This window comes from Syngnathus acus, chromosome 16 (genome assembly GCF_901709675.1).
Source record: "Syngnathus acus chromosome 16, fSynAcu1.2, whole genome shotgun sequence".
NCBI classification, from domain to species: Eukaryota; Metazoa; Chordata; class Actinopteri; order Syngnathiformes; family Syngnathidae; genus Syngnathus; species Syngnathus acus.
This window is the reverse complement of record NC_051101.1, coordinates 9,494,150-9,510,592: the sequence shown is the minus strand read 5'-3', so window position 1 is coordinate 9,510,592 and position 16,443 is coordinate 9,494,150. Positions and strand designations below refer to the sequence as shown.

Here is a 16,443-nt window from a genome sequence, read left to right as displayed (position 1 = left end):
CTTTGCAAGCAAGCGGGCATGAGTGACATTTTGCAGAGGTGCAACATTTCCAACCATTGCAGCATGCAGGCCTTTTCATGATTAATAATTAAGACTATTTTGATCACAGAGAACATTCAATGAATTATAGTGTCTTTTTTTAGATGTATTTTTCAATTTAAAAAAGTGAATGGAATAAAATGGTATTCTTAATATGCTGCAACGTGTACTGTACATCCTATAAAAGTAAAATAAATGAAAAAAATAATTGAGTAAAATGCATAAAACTAAAAATACAAAAATTCGAAAAGATCATACAGTTCGTCTATCCATCCAGAAGTGCCCAATAAATTTGGCTCTCCTCATCATGCCCATATCTCATAAGTGCAAATTGCACTACTTCACTCCCCTGCTGACCCCCCCCGATCTCACTGCCGACCCTGCCCTAGCCTTTTGGGAGAGCCCCGACCTTAATCAACGATATTCCACACCTGACAAAATACAAACAGCCTTGGGAAAACATGCATATTTGCCGTGCCATATGTTCCTAAACTCCCAAAAACTCATAAGTGTTATTGACATGACTTGTGGCGAGCCAAAGATCAGACAGAATATAAATCCAAGATTTCAATCCACACTCTCAGAATTTATTGGGAGTGGTAGATGTTTTATGTTATTTAAATATACTTACTCCTTAGGTCTGAAGCAGGGAAAACACCCAACCAAATCCAGAAATCAGATGAGCTCTGACGTTCGTTAGGCTCTGTAATGTCACTTCCAGTCAACAGCAAGCGGCATGATGGCCGCCCCCTGGGATGCATAAAAATGCTTGATTCATATTCCACAATCACAACATTAATCAGAACATCGTATGTGGGCTCAGAGAACATATTTTAATTGCAAAGAAAAAATTTCACTTGACTTCCCCTTTAACATGTAAAATCTAATTCTTGTCTGTTAATTCAAAAGAACGTTTCTTTGTACGTGCCAAGATGGTAAGCGTTGACTTTTTGGTTTTGCAGCTGACTAATGTTTCTGGCATATATCCTCCTCAGATTCAAACGTAACAAAATGTCTTATGGTCGGAGGGCCGGGACAGAGCAGCCATTGATGGGTCTGCATTGAAGTGATGCTCAAGTCCTCCCATGTTGCTTACTTTGGACTGGGCCTCTGAGATTAGAATAATATCAGCACATAAACCCTCGCTTGTTCTTCACTTCTCCAGCGCTCTCTCCTTTCTGGCCGTTGTTTTCTCTGGTTAGTGTTCTCAAATAATTACAGCTTTAAAAGGACAGACAACTTTTTGGACCACAATGGATTAAAAAGTGATATTTAGCTCCAAAATTTGTCCCCTGTCCACTTTACCATGAAATTTGATATAAATATTTTGTGCCAAACTGAAAATCATCTCATCTTCGCCCTTTTACTTCTCTCCCTCCTCCATCGCGTAGCAGATGTTAGGAGGCAGGCCGTCTACGACTTTAAGGACGACTGTGTGGAGCACAGAGACCTCTCTCAGCTTCTTTACGGCAAAGCCAGTGAACGAAGGGAAAAAAAAAAAACTTCAAAATAAATATATTCAGATGGAAAGCTAAATCAAACCAGTCCACCAAAACTCAGTCACCCTATTTGGAGGGGAGGGACATGACAGAATGAATGCATCTGATTTTTATCGATTTCAGATTTGTAATTTATACTTTGGGCCTAGTTTATGTTCATATTATAATAATAGTTGTAATGCTGTACTTTTAGATAGCTCGAGGTAGCTACTTGTTAGCAAGATAAATTATCAGCTATCAAAGTGACAGTTTTGTTGTTGGAATGCAAAATTCCAGCCTAAGCGGGACAGAAGTGTATAGTCTAGCTTTAAATCCAGGTTGATATGATGGAAAAAAAACTTTTAACTGATAGCCTATTAAGAGCCTCCTTGTATATGTTCAAATCACGACTACAATTCAATATCTACATTTCAACATGTTTAGACCATCTGGCTTATTTTTGTAATCAAATTAGGTTCAATTTTTATACATGATCTCATTCTTCACCCCATTATCATTTTCTTCTATTATTCTCCCACAACACTTTTTCCTCTTCACTTTCACGCCTTTTGCTTATTAAGAAAATTGTGGCTATTGTTTTTAAATTCCAAATGTGTTGCTTTTGGAATCCTACCTTAAGTAATCCTCATAAAAAGATGCTTGTTATCCTGGGCTTCAAATTTTAGTCTCGTGTTACCTCATTTAATGTGTTTTTTCTGTTGTATTGTCATTTTATGTTATACGGTATTTTCTGTAAATTTCTTTTGAAAGCACTATATAAATGAAGATGTATTCTGTTTTATATATATATAATTTATATTTTATATTAGGTAAATGACTTTGAAAGCTCCACCTCCATATTTATAAATGACACAAGGCCTTCCTATGGAACGACAGATTTGCACAGTATAATTTTCAAAGTGATAACACAACTTGCATTTCACTGACATTCCCTGCTACATTTAGCCAAACATCTTTTATCACTAGCCTGGTAGGAATCGCCAACTCCACATACTAAGTCTCCTTGCATTGTTTACATTGCAGATGAATAGAGCTTTTACTTATGCCACTTGAAGGAGCAACCCCCTCACCCTCCTCCCACTTGAGAGTGGAGAGCTACTAAGTTACTAACACTCTTCAAGTCCTCAATATCAGCCACAAACTCTGTTAGGAGTGTGAGGACTGCAATGGCCATCGCTGTCAGTCTCTTGGATGCACATGAGAAAAGTAGTGTTAACCACATTTTAGTGTTTTATTTATTTGTTTTTTATCTAATACGTGTCATTTGTGTGTTCCAGCAGGTGGAAAGCATTTCCACTCTACATCATAATTCATATTTGCATGTGTTTGGAAAAAGCTGTAGGCAAACATCTGATTTCTTGTTTTCATGCTGTAGTGGGCCACAAATGTGTGATCTCACCATACACACACTGCACTTGACTTTTACAGACAGTGGAACCTGGAAGATCCAAAATAATTCCCTCCTTAAGGAAATGGAAAAAAAACTGTCACCATCACAAAACCTTTATTAAATGTTCATGCTCTCGAAGGGAAGCTTTAGATGCTACTCTTCAAAACAGTGACGCCCAGTGGTTACGGGTTGTATGTACAGGTCAAATAATTCCTGTAAATTCATTTCCTGGTTGGGCACTGATTATTCAGAGTTTGAAGTTTGCGTATTATGTTCCCAAGGCCAAGACCACAATCCAAAACCATGCTTGACTAATTAAAAACTCTAAATTGTTTAATGGCGGGAGTCATTGGGGTCAAGTCATACTGTTGTTAGACTGTTGCTCTTAGAAGACTAATTGCAAAAGTTATCTTTCTAATTAGACAAGCAACTATAAGTGGTTGGACCCCATCGATTTTTTTTTTTTTTCTCATGTAGCTTCTCCTAGCTGTGTAACTGTGGGCAACAAGCTTACCGCCACGTCTAGTGGGTATCCAGGAGCGTAATATGAGCGTGAAGATCTATGCTATAGATAAAGAGGGTCTATAATAGGCGTCTGTATATCTAGTATGCAAGACAACAGAAATGGATGATTCTGTCTCGGTATGTCACCACCTAGACACAGAATGAATAATCAGCAAAGATTCACAGTAGTTAGTTTCTTTTTTGTCAATTTGTCTTTGAGGTTTTTTCATCATGCGGAAAATGATTCTATTGAATGGTGCTAACATCACTAAAATAAATTGATTTTATGTTAGTAATCACAAATATTCTTAATAATAATGTAACCAAGTGTCTTTTTGTGTGTTGGTGACAAATACATACACACAGAGTTGTGTTTTTTTTCGTAGCATTAGTTTTAATTTGACAATATCTATTGATAATGGCCACTGCACTTATCCATAATACATTCTCCTCTCAATTATTTACTAAAAGTGTAGTCTCAACTCTTTGAGTTATTATAAAAGCCAATCTTAGGGCACATTATAGATAGTTGTTCCAGTGACATTTTGCAGACCAAACAAGATGATTTAAAACCTGCTTGCGTTCTGAAAATAATGTTTTTTTTTCTGGATGCATGGCACTAGAGTTTTTTACGTTCAGAAAGATTATCCTCTTCAAGCCATGACGGTTTCCAAAGCCCAATCAAACATTGCATTGTGTAAAACCCTTAATTACAAAAACAGCAACAATAACACAGAAGAGTCAAGTGTCAGGTTTTATTGTAAATCATTGAAGGAACCAATTACAGTTTAAGACAGAACCAATAGGATCAGTTTTTGTAACATACTTTACCATTGGTCTAGGTTACAGGTGCTGTAGGTTATATTTCATGAGATAAGCATCTTTTAATAATTTTAATATTATTATAAGATATAAAGCGGTCTTTCCCAAAATCAGATAAAAATCAAAAATTTTGGATTCAGGAGTCTATGGGCATCTAATTTATTTCTTACAACTTACCACTTTGTAAATCTAATAAGCACAGCCCGCATAAAAATTCTATTCACTCTTATATGGAGCGTCCAGCTTAATAAGGCAAGGCAAACACGTGTCTTTAGGCCAATCACCACAGAAACTCAAACCATTTTTTGGGGGGAAATTCTTTTCCTTAGTTCCTCCCGTGAAGTCAGTCACTGCGGACTACAAAGTGTATCAGTGAGAGTCAGGGGCCTGATGTCCACCCACAACTCCTGGATGTGGAGCACAAGAATTGCGTTTGGACAATCAGTCCCAGACTCCCGGTCACAGCAAAACCAGTAGACACTGCAATAGCTTAAAACAGGGAAAATTTAAAGACAAATAACATCAATTGTGCAGCATCTTCAATGATTTGTTCCAATTTAAGTGAATAAGCAGGTTACAATCAAACTTTTGAATTCTTAAAAAAAGCCGATTCCCCTCTGCAAAAGAAATTCTAAGTACTTACAAAACCTTGAGTTATGCATTGTCATTCTCGTCCCAGTTATTAACATTGTGTCCTTTAATATCTAATCTATGTACCTCGTAATGAATCTCGTTAAAGTCCACACGCGTGTGCATCCGACCTCGAGCGCTGCCTGTTCCGTTTTGCCTCCTCATGTGCCCCTCTTCGCCACTTCCCATCTATCCATCTCATTTCATGCAGGAGCGGGGTTACCTAAGCGACTGGGCCTCAAAGGAGAAAATCTGCTTTTCTACAATTAGCTGTGAAAGTGACAGAAGGAAAAGAAGGGAGGGCTGCGTGGCGATGGGGGGCTCCAACGCAGAGAAGAAAAGAATGACGGCAGTGCGCATGACAGGTACCAAGATGTAAAGTTAAAAAGTGCTCATCTCAAGTCTTTCCAAATTTTGATGTTTTAGAAAGAAAAAAAAATAGAATATTATTAGGATGGTGAAAATCAATGCATTAATTTTTTTTATTTTGCAAAATTATAAATTTACATATATTTTCCCTGAAAAATATTCAGGAGAATAAGCACTGAATGGATCTCTTCAATAGGCACAATCGATCAAAATCCTTCACTAAAAATAATAATGCTCTGTTTTGCAATGTGTAAGAGAGGTAATATTGTCGTTTACTGTTTTTAATATTTTGCACAACTTCATACAATACCCAAATTTACCAGAGTGCAGAGTTTATCTCTCTGACAGTGTCGATCAAACCTATAACTGATATCTTCCGAGGTAGAATGTGTCAGTCAAGGGTCTCAGTTTCAGTCAAGGGTCTCATTTTTAGGTGTACCTAATATTGTGGCCAAATGCCATACTAGGCAACATCACACTATTACGAGTTAAAGATACCCGTTGTGGTCATCTGTAAAGATGCGAAGGGAGTGCCTGCTGAGTTACCATGGGGAGCATTACACAAAAGGGTGTGGCGTGGGAATGTCCCGCAAAGGTCAGGAGTGAGGGTAAAGAGGTCAGAGGTCAGAGCCAGCTGGACAGCACACAAGAGGAAAGGAGGGTGAGAAAAGATGGTGAGGGGCTCCGGGGTGGAGATGGTCCTCAAACGGACGGAGTGGACCCAATGGGACATTAACATTGAACTGATGGGAGGCTCAGTGGCCAGTCGAAGCTCAGCTATGACACACTCATGCGTAATGGGCCGTGGTAATTGACAAATGACGAGAAGCTCATTGGGGATGCAAAAAGCAGCCTTCCAAAAGCTGTATACGATTACAAGGTTGGGGGGGATTATCTGAAATTATACCTAAATGCTATTTCCTGGGATTTGGAATAGAGATGTACTATCACAAAATGCTCATTACAAAAGTTTAAAAGCTTTTTTTGATTTGGTTCACAATGCACACTATTGAAATGTGATTTTTTTTTTCCATTCTGCTCTTAGTCTTTACTCTGCATCTTCAAATTTGGATGGACAGATTGCTATTCTATTTAAAGGGGACATTATAGTTAGGAAAAGTGTAAGATAAATTAATGAAGTAATCAGTACAGACGGTATTATGTATTTAATTCACTTCATGGCAAACGGGGAAAAAAAATAAGCAATTCTATTTATGTTAAAGATTTATTAATTTATTTTAATCATTTTTTATTTCATTTGTTTTTATTATTTGCTTCATACGTATATATCACTCATTTTTTTACCTTATGGATGGATGGACAGATGGACGAACGACTGAATAGACAGATTGCTAGATAGATGGATAGATAAAATAAAATGATATCCTCACCAAATCAGAAATAATATCACAGTTACATTAAGTATTGCTAAGATAACTTGTAACACTCCTGTTCTTTGTCTTACCTATTTTTAAATATGTCTGTCTGTGGAAACAATTCTAGCCCCACTGATGAATTAATCACGATATGTCAGATGGTCATCATCATAATAACAACGTGAAGAAACAGTTCCGATGTAGCTACACTTACGTTTTGCATTTATTTTATTCTATTTTGCAGATAACACTTTTTCATTTTTTTCCACAATTAAATGATCAGTAAAGCAGTTAAGAATATTGAGAACAATTCCCACGGTTATGGCTGATCGCCGTAGACCTCAGCGCTGTGGACAAGGTCACTGGGGGGCAGCAAGCTGTCTGCATCGGATCCATGGTGGTCCTAAAAAAAAGCATCTTGAGCACAAGCAGTCGGGGTCAACATGCAAATATTAACCCCTGGGTGAAAGCAGCGGATCAATGTTCTCATGTCACTCTCTCTGCTCATGAATGTGTTTTCATATTTAATGACATTCACGTTAAACAATGGAGGAGGCAGACCTCGAGTATCCTCTCACACTAATGCGCCGCTCTAGTGGAACAAGCGAATGGCAGCGAGATGAAACCTGTGACGAAAACTCAACAAATCTGGAGGCAAATTTAAAAATCTTTCTTATCCAGGACAGTCCTGGCAGATGAAGTTCAGTTGCTGTGTCTCAGGCAAGCCCACCCATTGCTGCCTCCCTGTGGTCAACATGGCACCAGTTACTCCACATTCATGAGCACGCTCTGGTGGACCTTGTCCAGGAGCCCAGTTCTGGTAACAGTCAGAGGCCGAACCGCTCCAAAACCAAAGGTCGAAGGTGCAAGTGTAGCGCAGGCCGAGCCAAACGTGGGATGATGTGGCATTCTGTGCCATCTGCGCCACTTGATCCTGAGTCCTTTGCCCGGTGATGTAGACGAGGTCCATGTAATGCTCTCTGCAGTAACTCAAGGCGTCCATCCAAGTCATGTTTTCACGAATTAATAATAGGTTTTCTGTGAGAAGAGAGGAAAAAGGGCAAAAGGTTATTAAGTAAATCAACATAGAATAGTTAAAATGCCCTTTAAACAAAGTTTTCAGAGTTGCCATACTTAATTCCACTAGAGGGCAGCATACTTAATAACACAACGACTGTACCTTGTTTAGACTTTTTTCTTTTTACTTGACTTCCACTTTAAAATGAAAATTAAATTAAATACCAAGTATACCTGAAGTCAAAGGAGGACTACTTTCAGAAGGTGTGACAGTGGATGACTGTGTTGCGTTCAGTGTCCCCACCTGCGTCGTAAATCCAGAATCATCGTCTGGCGTAGAAATGTTTTTGTTACAGGTTTGTTTGCAGTTGTACTACATTGTGCTCATTGCAAGTATGACACATATTGTACCTGTACTTGATTGTTGGGTAGAAGTAGATGCTGTGGAATTAAATGGAACCACTTCTGAGTTGGTTGAAGGTGTTGTTGTTGGAACTTTCCTGGCTGTGCCAAAAGATAACACAATAGAGCAATGGCAAATGCGACTCCAATATACATTCTAGACAGATATATTGCCAAAAGCGTTTTTTCTTGTAGTGAGTAGTACAAACAAGCACTACTTTTGTCTAATGGGGCAAATGCTTTGCCACCATCATGTCTCAAGTTCCTCACCAATTTACTATAGCTTCTATAATTTTACAATAGGGTTGAATGATAATGAGTATAGTTTGATAGACGTGTCAACTTACGGCCTTGGCAGACAAAGTTGTGTTGACTGCCACATTTCAGATCATTCCACTGTCCGCCATCTTTGAATACAGCAGCAACACAATCTTGATCACGATTGTTAGGTTGCTGTTGTTTCCAGTAGCGGAATGATGACTCGCTCCCGTCGGACCACCTCCAGGAATCTCGAAAGAGGCCGATCCATATGTTTTGAGCTGTGGACATGTTCCGGACTTCCTTGTTCTCTTCTGCTGAGTTTACACTGACCAGATCCAAAGATAAATCCCTGCAGTGCTTTTGGGCATCCCTCCATGATTTCGTGTTGGCAACAAAAATGTAGTTGCTTGGAGCATCACTGTTGCCTGAGATTTGTTTTGAAAGCGTGATTTGTGACATTGGTCAAACAATGACTACAATTTTCGGATTATACAGTTCTCAGTTTGTACTTACTGTGACAAACAAAGCTCCTCTTGGTTTCACACTCACTTTCAAACCATTCTCCTTGTGAATCCATAGCTGCACATGAATGTTGAGCCAATCCTTGTGGATTTCCCACCTTCCAATTAAAGAAATCTACTTTTTGGTTAGGCCAAGCCCAATGCCACCTCGATACATCTCCCAGCTCCAGTCCTATCCACGCTCTGACGGTGTCATTTGGAACAGAGGCAATCAGATCGCTCATATCTGCTACGTTGTTGATAGTGGCAAGGTCCGTGTGTGTCAGTCTACAGTAGTCCTTTGCTTCTTCATGGGTCTTCTTAAGCGCAATGTAGTGGAAATTGGAAAACGCCAGTATGATAGAGCAGAATTCTGTGGAGTGACAGCTTATTTGTTAGATAAGAGAAATGCAAAAAAAATAAAAGAATTGCAGGGAACCCATAACTCTAAATATTAGTCTTTACACAACTAGAATTTCATTATTCTTTGCATTTGTAAATGTGAAAAGACCCTCAAGTTACAAACCTGAAATTAGCAGAAGGGTTCTGGTCCATTTCATTATGATATGTTTTCATGAAGAAAAACTACAATATATATTTATATGTATTGGGTCCTGTACAATTAATTAAGTTATGAAGAGGAGGCAGTAGCAGCAACGGCGCCACTAAAGGACTAAGAATTCCACTTGTCCTGTTGAGAGACTCCTCTTCAGGAATGTCTCTTACCAAAGCAGTTTTTCTCGTTTGTCTCTCTTTAGAACTGCATGCTAGGACACAATGTCTCTCCCGTATTGTTGACGTTTACATGCAGTCACCAGGAATCTGAGGACAAATTCATAAAATTGTTGAGCATTAGAAGCACAAAGAAGTCATGTGGTGACTTTGTGAATGATTATTCACTCTTGTACATTTATTGATTTTATACACCAGTTCTATCTGATACTATTGATTTGACTCAAGTGTCGACTTCTATTATTTTATTTTTTTTTAGCTATTTTTGTTTTAACCCTCATGCTTGAGCTTGCCTTGTGACACTCTGGATAAGCAGCTATTTCCACTAGCTTGATTGCTATGAATACCTCCCAATTGGAAGCTCATACCTGTCATTCTGTAAAGAACCACATGTTTTCACATGGTGCAATAAATTGCTCCATCAAACCATATACGTACCTTCCATGCAAGACAAGCCAGGGTTCCATAGTGTAGTGGTTAGTGCTCTGGACTCCCACCCCAGCTAGGGTTGGACTAGAGCTAGGGTTAGAGCTAGGGTTAGGGCTAGGGCTGGGGTTAGGGTTGGGGCTAGGGTTAGGGTTGGTGCTTCGGCACATGGAGACCAAGCATCCTGCATTAAAAGACAAACCTTAACTACTTCGGGTGTCATTGTCTCCGATTACGCCTAGATGCGAGAATGCTTCCTAGGGGGTGCGAGGATACCCTGGGGGAAATTTACAATTTTTCGGGGATAATGGTGGGGTAACCGAAAAAAGTGAAAAATTCTGGAAATCAAGAAGTCATTGTGTTAATTGGCATTAGGGATAATGCTAATTAAGCCTTATAGCTGTAAAGTAAACCAATTATTATAATTGGGGTGCGAGAACTGGTTGGTGAATTGAATGGGGTACGAACAAGGAAAAAGGTTCAGAACCACTGCACTAATTCAATGTAATGGTGAGTTTTATTCATAAAATGTAATAAATAATAAACAAATAATTACTATAAATAAATACATAAATAATTAATAAAAAAATGATGCCGTTTATAGTTGCTTTTATGCCAGTTGTATCATTTTATTTCATCGTATTTATATATTTATTATAAATGTAACATTTATTTATATAAATGTATTATTTATTTATATAAAGGGCGGTCCGTGAAAATATTTCTGACACGTAACCGGTTTCGAGGCGCAAAAACAAAGTTGGGGACCTCTGGCCTAATTAATACAGAACAAGGACCCCCGCCCGCCTCCCACCAGCTCACCTTGTGCGCCGCTGTCACGTGACCGCGCTACTGGGTGGTCCCAGGAGACATTTTGGCTCCAGTGGAGCTGGCACTGAGCCATCATGGCCAGTAAACAACAGCAGCGTCAAGTTGAAGGCAACTGGCTTTGAGCGGCGGCCTTGCTGTCTGTTGGCTCTCCCCGGGAAGCTCGATCAGGACACAGAGTCGAGCTATCCAACAATGCTTCGATTTTGTGTTTGGTGAGTTCCCCGGACCTGCGAGCGAACTCGTTCGTTGCCATTATCTCACTCGCCCCACCATGTAAGTTAGCGCTAGGCTAATGGTGGCCACGCTAGCTGTTAGCCTTAATCGTTGCGAAGCTTCGCTAAGTGGATTAAATTACGACGCAGACACCGAATCTAAGCGGTTCTTATAGACAATCGAGCTTTTCGTAGGGAGGTTTGTATTAAACGAATCGATTTTAATTAATTTGAGTCACGTACAATCCGAACCAGGTTTGTTGCTAATGTTAGCCGGCTAATGTTACTAGCTAAAGGCTTGTGCGTCCAATCGATAGACTGTTCATACTCTTAACTTCATAATGACTGAATCAACGACGGACGATTCTGTATTATGTGCATTGGGAGACGTTTTATTTTATTTTAGTTTAATTTCACGGTTAGCATTTGAATGGGCGAACGCCGGGCAACGTTAATGTGTTTGTTGGCGAGCAGCATTTCTCCAGCAAACGTGGTAACAATCCTTAACTGTAACATTGCCAACTCCCAACAATACGAGTTTGGGATCACTCACAAACGCTGTTAGTTTATGTACCCCGATTACCTTCATGATCATATAACATATACTACATTTAAAAGCTTAGAATTGTCACATTGAGAGCTGTTCCTAATCTGCATGACCCTCATGCAAGTGACATAACAAAAACATTAGACTCTTAGAATAAAATGTTCTTTCAAGATGATGATGCAAGATAGCCATAACTCTGTAAAGGCAGAATGTTTGACACAGCTCCTGTGTTCGAACTCATTACGCAAGTGGTCATAAAAATGATGCAGTACTAATAACTGCACATATCGAATTGTCATCCTCAGACTAATATCCATCTGGCGGGACTCCATCCTGTGTTACAAGAGCAATGTCTTCCCAGCAACCTAACAGCTCGGCACCTAACAGCCCCACCAATGTCATTGGTTCTCCATTTGCTATCAACTCTCCAATGGTCTCGCCCTCTCTGGGATTTGGACCCATCAGCCACAGTCAGGTAAACTGAGATTAAAAACACTCTGCTATTTTGGCCTGGAAGTATTTTGGGCAGTGCTTTATCACCCCCCCCCATTACACCACGTGTTAATTGTCTCTGTGATTCTGTCCAGCTCTCAGCTTCCGGCGCCATGTCAGGGATGCATTCAATCAGCAACTCTGAGGACGTCAAGCCTCCGTTCGGCTTAAGGCCCATGTCCGCGCACAGTCCGGGAATCATGTTGTCTCAGAAGCGCCTGTGCGTCATTTGTGGAGACCGTTCATCTGGTGAGTGAATGACCGTTCCATTTGAAAGGCAAGAATGAGTTTGTCTCATCATGCCCGTGGTTCTTGTGCACTAGGAAAGCACTACGGCGTCTACAGCTGCGAGGGCTGCAAAGGTTTTTTCAAGAGGACGGTCCGCAAAGACTTGAGCTACACGTGCAGGGACAACAAGGAGTGCCTGGTGGACAAACGCCAGCGCAACCGCTGCCAGTACTGCCGTTACCAGAAGTGCCTGGCCATGGGCATGAAGAGGGAAGGTATGCAGATTTCGAATTGCAAAACGCGTCTCTCAAAGTAACAAAAACCAAACAAACAAGAACACCAAATAACCAAGTAGCAAAAGAAGGGGGAAAGCACCATGATGCAAGGTGCCCTACACTGCTTAATCACTCTTTAGTTTTGTGGTAGTAGGGCTTAAAATAGTCTAGAAATGTAGTAGAGACAAAAATGCATCAGGTTGGGTTTAAATATCTAACCTCTGTTTTCCCCTTCATTTTCCCAACTCTCTCCTTTCTCCATCTTTCAATAGTGGTAAGGTGGATGAAAGAAGATGGAAAAGATGAGGGTTGGATGAGTATGGCATTGATATTTTCAAGCTGCTATTTGTACTGTAATGTGTCTTAGATTTAATGTTTTCTCCAACGCGTAAAGCATTTTCGTAATGAACCTTGCGGCTGCTTTCCCCATCTTACCAAATGCAATGCAAGTGCCAAGTCAACACTGGATGACTTTCACTAAAATGTTAAAGAAAGAAAAACGTTTATTCCTGGCTCAATTAAAATTTAAAACAAAAATAGTAACTAACCAAGTGAAAATATTTCAAATAAGTTTTGTCTTAATACTGAGCACTCTTTCCTGCCTTGTGTGATGCAGCGGTTCAGGAAGAGCGCCAGAGGAACCGTGAGCGGGAAGGCGAGCTGGAGTTCAGCATGGGCATTAATGAGGAGATGCCGGTGGAGAAGATCTTGGAGGCGGAGACTGCGGTGGAGCTGAAGACTGAGCTCCACTCTGACGGAGGCTCTGCGGGCAACTCTGTGAGTTGCGTTGTTACACAATGCAGAAAAATGACGCCGTTTTGTTTGTATGTTTTTCTGGAAACAGCCTGAGCAAAGCAAACGAAAAAAAAACACCACTATTTTAGATTGACATATAAACAGCGTTTGATGACGTGAGCCTACTCATCTGGTGCACAGCAATTTTGAAACTCAAGCCAAAGTTTACCAGCAGTCGATTGACATTTCGTCTGCTGCACAAGCACCCACTTGGAGCACCCTATTAATTGGTGCCAGACGAGCAGCAAGCCTTTGTCTGTCCAGAGCTGGGGGGGGGGGGGGGGGGGTTTATCACGTCATTCATTGGAGGCCTGCTATGAACATTCACCCGCCCTTTTAATGGCAGGAAGCCAGCGACCTTATGTCACATGGAGCTTTGGAGAAAGACGTGTAGCTCTGCTTTGGCTCTTTGCCAGTGTAAAGCTAAACTGGTGTTCAGTGGTGCGCAAGTTGAATTCAATGGCGCATGAACAGCAGTTGCAGGCTACTATCAACCCCACAATCTGTTATGTGACTCTGGTCTAACTATATCAAGATTGATTATATTTGAAATAATTTAGTCCTTCATTGAACCTTTCTTATTGCACAGGTGTTTTTTTAAATTTAGGGCTAGCCGAGAGCACATCCGGAAAGTATTCACAGCTCTTCACTTTTTTCACATTTTATGTTACATCCTCATTTCAAAATAGAGTAAATTATTTGTCTGAGCTTCACGAAGTTCAACAACTCTGGTTCAAGTGTAGGCCACATGAGCCACTGATCAGTCTGAACCAGATTTTGACGGTTTTGTTGTTTGCATGCGAAACTTCCAAAGTGCCCAAGGTGACGCAGCAGTGTGTGTTTCAGCCCCATGACGCGGTCACCAACATCTGCCAGACCGCCGACAAGCAGCTTTTCGCCCTGGTGGAATGGGCCAAGAGAATCCCTCACTTTTGTGAGCTGCCCCTTGATGACCAGGTCATCCTTCTGCGTGCAGGTGCCTCATCTCTTACACACTTTAGATAGAGATAAATAAAAATCCAGAGGCTGGTTAATGGGAGGGGGTTCACTGTATTCTTAATGAGCTTCATGTAACCCTAACACCGGTGTTGCCAGGTTGGAACGAGCTTCTCATTGCCTCCTTCTCCCACCGCTCCATTGCCCTGAAGGACGGCGTCCTGCTCACCTCAGAGCTGCAGCGCGATGGCGCTCACAGCGCAGGGGTTGGAGCCATCTTTGACAGGTTTGGCCACTTAGACTTGTGTCAATTTGCACAAAGGTCCTCATTGTAATCGTGCTTGTTTGAACACAGGGAGAGTGTGCAAAGTGCGGAGGTTGGTGCCATATTTGACAGGTAACATGACATTTTGGTTCTAATTTTTTTCAACAAAACTTGAGCGTATTGCACATTTTGAAAGCCTTGTTGTCGTCCTTCAGGGTTCTCACCGAGCTTGTCAACAAGATGAGAGATATGCAAATGGACAAGACGGAGCTGGGCTGCCTTCGCGCCATCGTCCTCTTCAACCCTGGTGAGCCCGCTAATGGCATCTTGTTACCAAGTCTGCCTGCAGAATTTGGTGACGCCACTTGGACAAACCACTTATCTCAAGTCCAGAAGAAACCGCGTTAAACCACCGAGCAAGCTGCATTTCCACTCACAATGAGAGAACTCCTCAGAGTTGAATGTGTTGTTTTGCTGCAGATGCTAAAGGTCTGTCCAACACGGGGGAGGTGGAGCTGCTCCGGGAGAAGGTCTACGCCTCGCTGGAGGCCTACTGCAAACACAAGTACCCTGAGCAACAGGGCAGGTATGTGGGCTTCCCGTTTTTCTTCTTCTTTGGACCCGTTCCAAGAAAGAGCGGCAGCAGGCGCTTGACAGGCGCGCGTCGTGTGCCAGGTTCGCCAAGCTGCTCCTTCGCCTGCCCGCGCTGCGCTCCATCGGCCTGAAGTGCTTGGAGCACCTGTTCTTCTTCAAGCTGATCGGCGACACGCCCATTGACACTTTCCTCATGGAGATGCTTGAAGCTCCTCATCAGCTGGCCTAGAAGGAGCGTGCAGACTGGAGTGGCACTTTAACTTGGAAACATTTGTCCGCTTGTCTCACTGCTATCTGGGTTCCACTTCCTGTCCATTTTCGTTTTAGTGCTGCACACATTTTGCTCTTTTTAGACCAAACAGGCAGGCTGGTGCTGCATGTCGAAAGAAGTACCCCCCCCCCCCCCCCCCCCCCCCCCCACAGGCTATATACCATTTTATATGAGCTTTGTACACACTGCTTAAGTGGATCTATTTTTAAACGGGAGCATGTGTGGAAGACCTAGTCTTCTTTTTAATCCTTTCTAGTCAACCTGGATCTATTCCACAAGATGAAATCTTAGCAGAGACAAAAATGTCCGCCCTCCATTTAGACTTGTTTACGACTTTGCCCTTTTCTGAGGCCAATCACTTGACTTTCTAAAAGCTGCCAGCTGACTGTTGGAGCCATGTCATATTTGGTGCTATTGCTGAGAAAATGCGATTTTATTGGTTTGAGAACCCCCACACCTAAGAGGATATGCAAACATGAGCTTTGTTTTTTTTTTTTTTTTTATTATAAATGTAGCAATATAAAATGTTCAAGTGCTTTCTGCCTTTCACTCATTCAGGGGTTTTACCAAGTAAATCATGTCTGATGGAAAGGGAATATTCCATTTTGTAATTTATACAATTCTGAGGTACTGTGCAAAAGTAAATGTTCAGGGAAAATGTGTGTTAATTTCAATTATGATCAGGAGATGCAAATTATATCATTTTTAACCCGTGCCCTTGTTTTTATTATTTTCTCTGTTTTCAGATAGCGGAACATGTGTTGGGTTGCACTGGATTTGCTGACAATGTTTCAGCTTTTTTTTTTTTTTTGAAATCATTTTATGCTCCATTATATTTCCTTCCATCCTTCTTTCCTTGCTAGGTAGCTGTCCTGTCCATTGTACTGTCTCTGCAGTTTATTCAAAGCAAAATGGTCACATTAGGTCCCGAGCACCTCAAGTCATTGATCAACTTGACCTCCATGTGCTCCTTGACGCATGGATTGTGTGAACTAAAAATAAACATGACTTCAGTTTGTGACTCCTTGTT

General features: G+C 41.1%; 2 protein-coding genes across 4 annotated transcripts; one reads left to right on the top strand and one right to left on the bottom strand.

Annotated features, from left to right (window-relative positions):
• Nucleotides 1–6,839: 6,839 nt before the first annotated feature.
• On the bottom strand, nt 6,840–9,521 carry LOC119136182 (macrophage mannose receptor 1). Of its 2 annotated transcripts, XM_037274487.1 has the most exons (6): nt 9,336–9,521; nt 8,823–9,182; nt 8,396–8,734; nt 8,058–8,150; nt 7,881–7,976; nt 6,840–7,667 (listed from the first exon to the last, which is right to left on the bottom strand). In XM_037274487.1, exons 1-6 carry the CDS (start codon nt 9,367–9,369, stop codon nt 7,303–7,305), a joined length of 1,287 nt encoding a protein of 428 aa, XP_037130382.1. In that variant the 5' UTR covers nt 9,370–9,521; the 3' UTR covers nt 6,840–7,302. The 2 variants fall into 2 exon arrangements, with proteins under 2 accessions (XP_037130382.1, XP_037130384.1); XM_037274489.1 differs by lacking the exons at nt 7,881–7,976; nt 8,058–8,150.
• Nucleotides 9,522–10,833: 1,312 nt separating this feature from the next.
• rxrbb (retinoid x receptor, beta b) lies at nt 10,834–16,434 on the top strand. 2 transcript variants are annotated; one of them, XM_037274482.1, is made up of 12 exons: nt 10,834–11,010; nt 11,863–12,032; nt 12,145–12,298; nt 12,373–12,552; nt 12,825–12,869; nt 13,169–13,329; nt 14,194–14,323; nt 14,443–14,569; nt 14,639–14,680; nt 14,764–14,855; nt 15,029–15,134; nt 15,224–16,434. In XM_037274482.1, the coding sequence occupies exons 2-12, from the start codon at nt 11,907–11,909 to the stop codon at nt 15,369–15,371; spliced, it is 1,311 nt and encodes a 436-aa protein (XP_037130377.1). In that variant the 5' UTR covers nt 10,834–11,010; nt 11,863–11,906; the 3' UTR covers nt 15,372–16,434. The 2 variants fall into 2 exon arrangements, with proteins under 2 accessions (XP_037130377.1, XP_037130378.1); XM_037274483.1 differs by lacking the exon at nt 12,825–12,869 and having other exon boundaries at nt 10,837–11,010.
• The last annotated feature ends 9 nt before the right edge of the window (nt 16,435–16,443 follow it).

Bases quoted from the DNA above. Each gene is read 5' to 3' on its own strand.
- rxrbb (XM_037274482.1), top strand. From the start codon at position 11,907: ATGTCTTCCCAGCAACCTAACAGCTCGGCACCTAACAGCCCCACCAAT. The intron at 14,324-14,442 runs GTGCCTCATCTC...CGGTGTTGCCAG, and splicing joins GGTCATCCTTCTGCGTGCAG to GTTGGAACGAGCTTCTCATT. The intron at 14,570-14,638 runs GTTTGGCCACTT...GTTTGAACACAG, and splicing joins GTTGGAGCCATCTTTGACAG to GGAGAGTGTGCAAAGTGCGG.
- LOC119136182 (XM_037274487.1), bottom strand. From the start codon at position 9,369: ATGAAATGGACCAGAACCCTTCTGCTAATTTCAG. The intron at 9,183-9,335 runs GTTTGTAACTTG...GTCACTCCACAG, and splicing joins AACCCTTCTGCTAATTTCAG to AATTCTGCTCTATCATACTG. The intron at 7,977-8,057 runs GTACAATATGTG...TTTCTACGCCAG, and splicing joins TACCCAACAATCAAGTACAG to ACGATGATTCTGGATTTACG.